Source organism: Myodes glareolus, chromosome 2 (genome assembly GCF_982192425.1).
Source record: "Myodes glareolus chromosome 2, mMyoGla1.1, whole genome shotgun sequence".
In the NCBI taxonomy this organism is placed as follows: domain Eukaryota; kingdom Metazoa; phylum Chordata; class Mammalia; order Rodentia; family Cricetidae; genus Myodes; species Myodes glareolus.
The window spans coordinates 125,483,644-125,494,866 of NC_142027.1; the positions used below are offsets into that span (position 1 = coordinate 125,483,644).

At 49.9% G+C, this 11,223-nt stretch overlaps 1 protein-coding gene across 2 annotated transcripts in view; it reads left to right on the forward strand.

The window, feature by feature from the left end:
- The first annotated feature begins 741 nt into the window (after positions 1 to 741).
- The window catches only part of Ccdc63 (coiled-coil domain containing 63), a 29,620-nt gene continuing 19,138 nt past the window's right edge, over positions 742 to 11,223 (forward strand). Inside the window, exons 1-6 of one of the 2 annotated variants that reach the window (XM_048447389.3) lie at positions 742 to 868; positions 1,564 to 1,683; positions 2,004 to 2,173; positions 4,549 to 4,738; positions 6,362 to 6,481; positions 10,651 to 10,832. In XM_048447389.3, coding sequence (XP_048303346.1) covers positions 1,675 to 1,683; positions 2,004 to 2,173; positions 4,549 to 4,738; positions 6,362 to 6,481; positions 10,651 to 10,832 — 671 coding nt within the window. In that variant the 5' untranslated portion in view covers positions 742 to 868; positions 1,564 to 1,674. Of the gene's footprint in view, positions 869 to 1,563; positions 1,684 to 1,986; positions 2,174 to 4,548; positions 4,739 to 6,361; positions 6,482 to 10,650; positions 10,833 to 11,223 lie in introns of those variants that run through there. The other variant, XM_085679762.2, reaches the window with a different exon arrangement.

Sequence of the window (11,223 nt, forward strand, 5' to 3'; positions counted from 1 at the left end):
TATTCAGCATGGCTTGGTGAGTTCCTGTTCATCCCGCAGAACACAAGGGCCACATCTTGTTGGAGCCTTTCCCACGCTTTCACCCTGGGCTACCTTGGTAGCATCTTGCGGATGACTCACTGCTCAGTTCCCCACGATATTAAGCACACAGTAGGCACAGTTTGCACACCAAATCGATTTGCACATTTGCCCTGCCAGAACTCTGGCCATTTACAGGCCCCAGAAAAGTCACTTCAGATTGCTTTCATGAAAGGTTCTGATTGGTGTGCTTGGACATGACCCAGAAGTGTCTTTACTTTACCTTGATTTAGCTTGATTTTTAGGGCCCTGTGGAGATGGCTGTCCGTGCACCTGACCTCAGGTGCCCAGGTTAAAATTCATCCTGCAACAGCCTGAATTGCTGAATTCTCTCCAACACCTAGCAGGGAGCCCGGGTGCCTGGGAGTCCAGGCCCATGCTAGTGTGCGGATATTATATAGATTAGGTGAGCGCACTGATTGGCCTCTACCCTTCCCCGTTTTCCAGAGTGGAAACTGAGGTTCCAGAGAGCAGGAGGAATGCACCCAAGGTTCATCAGAGGCTGGGGAGGAATTGAGACCCTGGAGTCCACATAGGACCTCCCAGTTTCTGGGACACAGTGGGTCTCACAGTCCTGTGGGGTTTGTTAGACTCACGTCCACTTGTCTGAGTGCCTCTGGCAGATGACATTCAAGTTCTTTTTTTTTCAAGGTTTATTTATTTGTTTGTTATGTATACAACATTCGATGTATGCCTGCACACCTGAAGAATGCACCAGATCTCATTTCGGATGGTTGCGAGCCACCATGTGGTGTTGCTGGGAATTGAACTCAGGACCTCTGGAAGAGCAGTAAGTGCTCTTAACCTCTGAGCCATCTCTCCATCCCCAACATTCAAGTTCCGATGTACCAAATACCGGTCTGGGTTACTGGTTCCTGACCTGAGACAGGAGGAGCCACAGCGTGTGTGTGTGTGTGTGTGTGTGTGTGTGTGTGTGTGTGAGAGAGAGAGAGAGAGAGAGAGAGAGAGTGGTGAGTGGGTAGTGTTTGCCCAGCATGTGTAGGGTACTGGGTTCAATACAGCACCACCACATAAGTTGGGTGTGATGGCACACACCTATTATCCCAGCACGTTGGAGGTGGAGGCAGGAGGATGAGGAGTTCAAGTTCGTCCTTGGATACAGATTGACTTTGAGGCCAGCTTGGGCTGACAGGAAACCTTGTCACAAAATCAGAAGGCTCCCTTCGGGTGCTCACCATCTGAGGCCTTTGCACCCCTTTCCTTCAGAGATGTGGGGAGAAGGGTACGTGACAGGCTGAAGCCATCTGCCCAGGCCCTAATAATAAACTTGGAGAGGAAGAAGTTCCAGGCACACTTGGCTCTGGGGGGAGAGGCTCTAGTCACACCCAGCACCATCTGCCATGTCCCCTTTGTATGCCAAGCTGTGGGCGGGAGAGGGGACCGTGAGAAGGGGGAGAGGCCCATGGGTCCTCACTGCCAGCAGGGGTGGCCCACTTCCTTTTTTCCTCCTTTCCCTCTGGACAGGACGTTGCAGAGAGACAGAGAGAGAGAACAAGAGAGAGACAGGGGTGGGCTTGCTGGTTGTGGCCTCCAGGATCCAGTGTCTAAGCAGAAAGGAAGCCCAGATCCGTCTCAATGCCGCTGGTAGGTGATGACAGCTGACCACTCGCTATGGCTTCATGTACCATCTCACCCTACCCAACACCCCATCTCTGGGCATCGACTGCATAGACGGGAGGCTGGAGTTCAGGAACAGTCTGTGACTTTCTCAGGCTCACAGCAGTGTAGGATTTGAACTCAGGACCCTCCACAGCGAGTTCGACTGTCACCTGGCAGCCCTGGATGGGTCTCCCCTGTGACAGACAAGCAGATGACATCACCCTGGAGTGGGTTAGCCCCTCTCCTGGGAGCCACCTGGGGGCTTCTCTGGTCACATGGGCCTCCTCTCTCTCCATCTCGCCCAGGGAAAGAAACACAGAAGAAAGCTCTCTTTGAGCTCTCCGGAGCTTACCGAGAAGGCCAAAGAGCAGCTGGCAGAGGCGGAGCTGAGGAAACTGAGGCAACAGTTCCGCAAGATGGTGGAGAGCAGGAAGTCCTTCAACTTCCGCAACCAGCGCATGATCGCCAATCAGTAGTAAGAGGGGTGTCCCAGGGCGGGTCTAGGGCACAGCAGGGGCAGGGAGCACCCTGAACCCACCTGGGGGCCGGGACCTTTTATCCTACGCTCTAGAGCTTCATAGGAGGGCACCCAGTGAGCAGGATCCAGGGTTCTTGGGGGCTCCGGGAGACAGGTGACCCTCAACCAGGCCTCGGTCATCTAGCGGATGCCCCTGACCCTCTGCTCCACCCTGTGCCTAGCAGACACACCCTCATCTAGCAGCCCATCCAGCACGGGGGGAACCTGATTGGTTCAGGTGTCTACTCCTGTCCAACCAGCTGTGACGGGGCGTGGCCATTCTCTGGCTGGTGCCTCCGGGGAGGTTGCCAAACTGCCTCTGCAGCGCCCAGCCTTTTGCAATTGGGGAGACCCGGTTGTGAAGCCACTTCTGCAAGGCCAGAAGCAGGCCTCCATCCACCCTCGCTGTCTGCATGCTTGGAGTTTAGAGGAAGGAGCGGAGGAGATCTTTCCTTTCCCCTGGATCTGTTTACTCCATGCGAGGCTGGTCCCTAGGAGACATCCCTGTCAGTTTTTAAAAGTGTTTTTTCCAGAGCACTTTACTGCCATCTATTGGAAAAGTGTTTATTATATAGAACCAGAGGAAACGTCTCAAGCTGGGGAGATGGCACAGCCTGACTCCAAGCCCGATAGCTTGAATTAGATCCCAAAGAGCCACAAGGTTAGACTCCCACGTTGTTTTCTGATCTGCATACGCACAACGTGGCATGCTAACACCCACGCACATATTCATATATCATGCACAAATAAATACATGTTGAAAAAAGTGAAGGCTGGGAGAAGGTTCAGCAATGAAGAGCACTTGTTACTCTTGGAGAAGATCTGAGTTCGGTTCCCAGCACCCACATCTGTCTTCCTGCCTCCTGGAACTCCAGCTCCAAGGGCTCTGTCGCTCTCTTCCGGCCTCTGCACCCCTTGTCACCCACTCCCATATAGACGAAAATGACAGGATAAAGAAATTTCGGTGCATGGTGGTGCACACCTTTAATCCCAACACTTGGGAGGCAGATGCAGGTGAACCTCTGAATTTGAAGCCAGTCTGCTCTATGTAGAGATTTCTAGGCCAGCCAGGACTACATAGTGAGACTGTCTCAAGATAAATAAAGTTTAACAGGAAAGCATGGGCAAGCTCTGACTGTGAGAGCCCCCTACACTCCAGGGCTCTGGCTCACTTCTGCCCAGTCCAGCCCTGCCCACCAGCCTGCTGCCTTTCCCTGTGACCACTGTCCTCCGTGCGGGACTCAGCTGCTACGGTTTTCCTTCCACCTTAACAAGGTCTGCTTCCAGGAGGGAGCTGAGGGGTGGGAAAGCCCAGCAGCCTTGGAAAAGACCAACTTCTAGATTCACTGGTCACACATGGTCTCTGAAATGGTAGTGAGTTAAACAAAATGAAGCATTTGGGTTTTGGTGCATACCAGAAGTGGGTCAAGGGTTCACTAGTTTCCTGACAGTGCAGGGACCGGACAACCTTGTTTGTTTGTTTTTGTTTTTTTGAGACAGGGTTTCTCTGTAGCTTTGGAGCCTGTCCTGGAACTAGTTCTTGTAGACCAGGCTGGCCTCAAATTCACAGAGATCCACCTGCCTCTGCCTCCTGAGTGCTGGGATTAAAGGTGTGCGCCACCACCGCCCGGCCAGGGCAACCTTGTTATTGTCTTTGTAGATTGTCCCATTGGTTTCATCTCTGACCATGATCAATTGGTTGCTGTTTTTGTTTGTTTGTTTGTTTTTTCAAGACAGGGTTTTTTTCTGTGTAGCCCTGGCTGTCCTGGAACTCAGTCTGTAGACCAGGCTGACTTCAAACTCAGAGATCCCCTGCCTTTGCCTCCCAAGTGCTGGGATTAAGAGTGTGTGCCATCATGCCTGGTCCCATCTTGTTTGTTTGTTTGTTTGTTTGTTTTTTGAGACTATGTCTCTCATTGGCTTGTAGCCCCTGATGAGGAGAGACGGGAGGGACAGCTAGCTCAGGGGTCCTCCTGCCTCCACTCCCAGCAGCTGACTTTGAGTGAGTGCTTGGATGGACTTCAAGTTCTCATACACAGGGAACTCTTTAGCAGCTGCTGAGCCATCTCCCGAGCCGCTCCGTGAAGGGTTCTGACAGGGCAGACAACCCCTAGAAGCACGTATCCCTCAGGGAAGGTGGGGAGGAGAGAAGGAAATGACTAGGGTCAGGGACATGGGGTTTCAGATGTGGACCCAAGCCCCAGCCCTGAAGCTTCCCCCCTCCTCACTGGGACCCAGGCCTTCTCCCAGGCTCCTTTTGGCGTAAGAAATCCTGTGGGTTCTGTGAAGGCATTTAGGGGCTGCTGGGTTAAATCAGAGATGCTTCCCCTCAGTAAGGAAATCGAGAATCTGAAAGCTGAGCAGGCAGAGACCACCTTGCTCCTGAGCCTCGTGAAGTCTCCCAAGAACCTAGACCTGGACCAGAAGAACATCATGGAGCTGCGCTTCCTGCTGCAGACCAAGGGGGACTATGAGGCACTCATCACCTCCATGAAGGTGCTGCTGGGAGAGCTGGATGACAAGGTGAGGCTCTCCTGGGAGACTGAGCAAACGGGGACAAGGACAACATACCTGCGATGCTCCAGGCAGAGGGGAACATAGCATGGGAGCTCAGCTCCATCAACCCTGCATGTCCAACCTCAGCATCCTTAGCATCAACCAACACGGGCCAGGTTTTGGTGCTGTAACAAAGATCACCGTTGGCTTTTAATGATGCTAGTTTCTCCCTCCTTCATGCTATGCACCAGTTTTTTGTTTTGTTTTGTTTTGTTTTGTTTTGTTTTTTGTTTTTGTCCTGGCACTAAGGTGCTGGACAAGAAGGTCTCTTGTGGGCCATGGAATACACATGTCATTCTGAGCATGATTCGTTGCCTCAAAATCATCACTCAACACCACACATCATTAGTGTGAGCCTCCTGGATGGTGTCATTGGCTAGGTCTGGCTGTGTCCCAATCCTTCCTTGTAGGAAAGGAAACTTATTACTTACTGAGTTTGTGTGTTAGAAGTATGTAACTTTATAATTTATTTGTATTTATTTATTTTTGAGGCATATATTTGTAGCCCTGGCTCGCCTAGAATTCACTCTAAAGCTCAGGCTGGCCTTGAAGTCAGAGATCCACCTGCCTCTGCTTTTCAAGTTTAAAGCGTGTGCGCGGTCATACTCAGCCACCCTTACTCTTATCTTTTTGTGTGTAAGATTTTATTTTATTTTATTTTTTTAAAGATTTGAGTGTTGTGCCTGCATACCAGAAGAGAACACCAGATTTTGTTACAGATGGTTACAAGCCACCATGTGGTTGCTGGGAATTGAACTCATGACCTCTGAAAGAACAGCCAGTGCTCTTAATCCCTGAGTCATCTCTCCAGCCCCTTTATTTTATTTTTAATTATGTATATATGCCTGTGTCTGTGTGAGAATATGTGAAGTGCTCATGGAGTCTAGGAGAAGGCATTGGATCCCCTAGAACTGAATTATTGAGACAACTGATGTGGGTGCTAGGAACAAATCTTAACTCCTCTGCTAGTTCCCTGGGGATGGAACCTTGTGCACGATAGGCAAGCCCTCCATCACTGAACTATGTTTCTAGTCTTTTGTTTTAACCGATATGGTGCCTGAATAAGACTCTAAAGTAGCAAATGACACTAAATTCAAATGCATTTTGATAAATTAACACTCTGGTCCAACATCTAAAATGGCCACAGGACCACATATCTGGGTTTTCGAAGCCACAACGCCTCTGCGAAACTAAACTCCAGCAGCATAGCACCAAGGCAGTGGCCACAGGCAGTACAGAAATGATTGACTTTTCTAATAAATCTTTATTTGTAGCCATAAGCTGTGAGCCAATTTCCAAAGGTCTGTAGTTCGCAGCCCTTGGTGTGATTGATGCAGCCAGAGACTGCACAGTTTCCTCTAGAAACTATGGTTGTCAGGGCTGAGGAGATGGAAATTTTTTGTTCACTAGTGGGGAAATTCACACTCAGAGCCAAGAGTCATTATTTTTCCCTGGAATGGGTGAGAATAATTGAATGGACTGGGGGTCAGGAAGCCAGCGCAGAGCTCTGTCTATTGGACGGAAGTCAATCTGTGGGGGTGGACAGATGCTGATGCAGCTCAGCGCTCCCCGCTCCCCTCTCTCTTTCAGATTGTTCAGATGGAGAGGAAGATCAACAACCAGAGACAAATCTTCTTGAAGACACAAGAGGCCAATAACCCCCGGAAGCTGCAGAAACAGATCCATATTCTGGAGACCCGACTGAATCTGGTAGGTGAGGGGCTGTTCTTGGAAGCCTCAGCACTCCATCCCTACCCTACCACTCATCCCCACTCCACTCCACCCCTCATCCCCACCCCAACCCACCCCTCATCCCACCCCCCACACTCCTTCATTCCCACCCCACCTACTACTCATTCCCACCCCACACACCCCTGATCCCCACTCCACCACACCCCTCACCCCACCCCTCATTCCCACCCCTACCTACCCCATATCCCCAAACCCACCCACTCCTTATTCCCCACTCTCACCCAGCCCTCATCCCCACCCTCACCCAGCCCTCATCCCCAACCTCATCCCACCATCACCCCATCCCTCATCCCCACCCTCGCCCCCACTCCACCCCACCCTCACCCCACCCTCATCTATCCCTCATCCCCACACTCATCCCACCCTCACCCCAACCCCACCCTCATCCTCACCATCATCCCACCCCTCATCCCACACTCACCCCACCCCACATCCCCACTCCACCCCACCCCTTACCCCACCCTCATCCCCCCTCAACTCATCCCACCCTCACCCCACTTTCATCCCCCCTCATCCTCTCTCATCCTCATCCCACCCTCCCCCCATCCCCACTCCTTTATACTTCCAGGAAGGAAGCTTGACCACTGAGCCACCAGCAGAACATATGCTTGCTTGGTGCTTGAAAGCGGTGGACTGAGGGTACTCCCCACCCACTGTAGCTCCCACTCACCCTCCCTACCTATCATGTCCCCAAGGCCACCAGGAAGGTGTAGACTCGCCTCCTCCCCTGGCAGGAGGCTCAGGCCTGTACAACATTAGGACATAAACCTCAATATGGAAAAAGTCATGTTTTCTGATTGGTGGCCTTAGTTTGCAGTGACATTTGTTGTAAGTGACCTCCAGTTCTATAGTGCTTGTGATGAAGTTGGTAAAGTCACCCTAACCGAGTTGAGAAGTTCAGAGGTGGAAGTAAGACTTTTAAGGATGGCTTGGTCCAGCTGCCACAAATTATTTATTATTAACATTGACTAGTGTTTTGCCTGTGTACATGTCAGTGTGAGGGTGTCAGGTACCCTGGAACTGGAGTTACAGACAGTTGTGAGCTGCCATGTAGGTGATGATAATTGAATTCTGGTCCTTGGGAAGAGCAGCCAGTGTTCTTAACTGCTGAGCCATTCCTCCAGACTCCTACTTTTTGATTAATTAATTAACTGAGACAGAGTCTCTCTATGTAGCCTTGACTGTCCTGGAACTCACGGAATGCCTGCCTCTGCCTTCCCAGTGCTGGGATTAAAGGTGTGCACCACCATGCCTGGACTCAGTAGAGGACCCAGATTGGGGTCCTAGTTCACAACTGCTTGTAACTCTGGTGCCCTCTTCTGGCCGTCTCAGGTACCCGCACTCAGGCTGTACGTGTACATGCGAGTACTCACACAAACATGTGCAATACAGTAAATCTTTTAAAATAGTAAAAAAAAAATTCTATAGAAATCTAGGACTGGACTATGGGAAGAGGAACATAGAGTACACAGTGTAAAATTGAAGGAGGCTCTCACTCACTTTGGGGCTTGTAGAATGCAGGGTGACTACCTGGCGGTGTGTGCCTCCTTAGATTCTAAGAACAGATTGTCTGGCTCCACTTGCTTCAGTTTTGGGCCTTTTAGGAAGATTCTCAGAAACACTTGGAGAACCTCTCCAAATCTTTTACTATTGGCAATCTTTCTTTCTAGTTCCTCCCCATCCATGGAAGAATTTCACATCCATACCCGCCCCTCCCAAGTGAAAGTGTGTGTGTGTGTGTGTATCTTTGATTTTTTTGCAACAGGGTTTGTTGTCATTTTAAAAATGCCGCTAAGAGAAGTCACACCGTGCAATAGGGCTCATGTGGGAGGTTCATTGGAAGAAGAGAGAGAAAGGGGCAGAAAGTGGGGCAGAGTCTGGTCTGTGGAAGAGAAAGAGAGGGAGAAAGAGAGAAAGAGAAAGAGAGAAAGAGAAAGAGAGAGGAAAAGAGAAGGAGAAGGAAGAGACAGAAGGTGGCAAAGCCCACCTTTTAAAAGGGAACTTAGCGAATGTGCACAGGAGATGCTGTTAGTGGCTACAGAAAACGGACATATCCTGTCAGGACTCTAAGGGCAGGCCAGTACAGATGCCTGAATATTAACAGGGTTTCTCTGTGTAGCCCTAGCTGTCCTGAAACTTACTCTGTAGACCAAGGCTGGCCTTGAACTCACAGAGTTCACTGCCTCTGCCTCCCGAGTGCTGGATTAAAGGCATGCACCACCACCATTCAGCAAATATGTTAATTTATTTAAAGGGGAAGAATATAGTGCATGCCACTGGTTTTTAAATTACATGTATGCATGGGGGCGTTAGGGAGAGGTCAGAGGACAGTCTGCGGGAGTCAGCTCTCAGCTCCCACCATGTGAGTCCAGGAATCAAACTCAGGTCCCTGGGCTTGGTGGCAATCCTGCTGCCACTTTATCTGCTGAGCCATCTCACTGGTTCTGTTAGAGCTGTGAGTGTTGGCTTCAGATGCCAACTTGACACTCCTGGGGAGAGGGAGCCTTACTCAGGAATTGCTTCCATCAGATTGGCCTGTGGGGCATTCTCTTGATTGCTAATAGATGTAGGAGGGCCCAGCCCGCATTGAATGGTGGGAAAGTGGACCTGGGCTGTATAGAGAAGTGGGTCGAACAAGCCGTGTGGAGCAAGGCAGTAAGCAGCTTCCTCCATGGCTGCTGCTTCAAGCAGGAACTGTCTGAACTGTCGTGACCTCGATCAGGGATGAACTGTGAGCTGTAAACAAGATAAACTCTCCTCCTAAATTAGTTTTGGTCAGTGTTATAGAAAAGCAACAGAAAAGCAAATAGAACACTTTTTTTTTTCAAGACAGAGTTTCTTTGTGTATATCTGGCTGTCCTGGAACTCGCTCTGTAGACCAGGCTGGCCTCAAACTCACAGAGATCCACCTGCCTCTGCCTCCCGAGTGCTGGATTAAAGGTGTGCACCACCACACCCAGCTGACACTTTTTTGGACAGTTTCACACTGTAGTCCTAGCTGGCCTGGAACTTGCTATGTAGATCAGCTTGGTCTAGAACTTATGGCTATCCTCCTGCCTCTGTTTCCTGAGTGCTGGGAATGCCACCATGCCCAACTGTATTTAATATTTTTCTTTTTCTTTCACTCTTCCCTCTTTCTCTTTCATCTCTCTTTCTTATATTTTTTCTACTATAGTGCAGGCTGGCCTGGAATTCACTCTATGGCTGAAGCTGGCCTTGAACTTCCAATCCTTCACCTACTGAGTGCTGGGATCAAAGTCGTGTGCCACTGTACCCAGTTGGTTTATTTGAAATTTCTTTAATTTCTCCTCCTCCAATAGCAAGACTGGTCCACACTCTCATGAGCAGTATAACCAATGTCAACTTTCAAAAAGCCCCAAGAGTCATTTACTCGGCTGTGGAAGGGAATGGGAGCTAGGATGATGTCACATGCCTGGCACATTGACTCATGATGTGAGTGTGTGGCTCTGTCTGTCTTTCCTGCCCTGAAGTACTTTAAAAATAATAACTGTCCTAATTTAAGGTAATTTAAGGAAAGGAATTCAGACATTTAACCCCAAATCCTTCTGTGTTAGCTAAATATTGGTCTTCTTTTACAACCACAGCACCAACATCGCACCTTACAGAATCAACATTTTGTCAATAGTTCTCAAAACTTATCTGTATTGATATTTTTCTAGCCAGGCCCCCAATTTTTTTTCTTGTTTTGTTTGATTTTTTTTTTGAGACAGCGTCTCTCTACATATCCCTGGCTGTAGATCACTATGTAGACCAGGCTGGTCTCACACTCACCAAGATCCACCTGCCTCTGCCTCCCAAGTACTGGATTAAAGACGTGTCCCATCATGCCCAGCATTTTTTTTTTTCTCAAATGTCTTCTAAAGATTGATTTGATCAAGATCCCTGGAGTTTTTGAATTCTCAAATCTCCTCAACTTAGAATTAGCTGCTATTAGTCAGAAGTGACTTTGCCTCCAAAGGGATGAAGGAGACACATCATTATTGCTGGGCTGGGCTGTGTGCTGCTGGCATTCCGTGGGTAGCAGCAGGACCCTGACGTCCTCCCAGGACTACCCAGTCCAAAGCATATTTGTGTGAGACCTGGTTTGAAGCACAACCTCCCCGCAGGTCACTGTCCACTTTGACAAGATGCTGACCTCCAATGCCCAGCTCCGGAAGGAGATAGAGGATCTCCTCTTTGAGAAGGCCGCCTACGACCATGTCTACCAGCAGCTTCAACGGCGTCTGCAGACACAGAAGAAGACCATGAATGTGGCCATCGAGCAGTCTGCCCAGGCCTATGAGCAGAGGTGCCAGGGAAGGCCCAGCTCCCAACGCAGCGCCCATTTGGTCCTCTTGAGGGCCAGGCCCACGGCTCACAACAGCAGCGACTTGGGACACTGACCGTGCACCCAGCAGGGTGCCATGTATCTTGGTGCTTCCATCTTCCCCCCACAGCATGAGCAATTAGTGTCTCCCCTTTTCTCAGAACAAATGGGAGACCATGCAGGACAGTGCAGATGGGGGAGCTGCTACTTCAGTTGTCTGCCCTCTACATGGTCCCTGGTTCCGGTCTGGGGGGAGTTTTTATCCAACTAAGTCTTTCCTGGCACAGAATGTGGCTCTGGAGAGAACAGGTCTTAGAGTCAGACACATCTGGGGAAGATTCCTCCCTTCATCACTTCTGCATTGTTGTGGGAT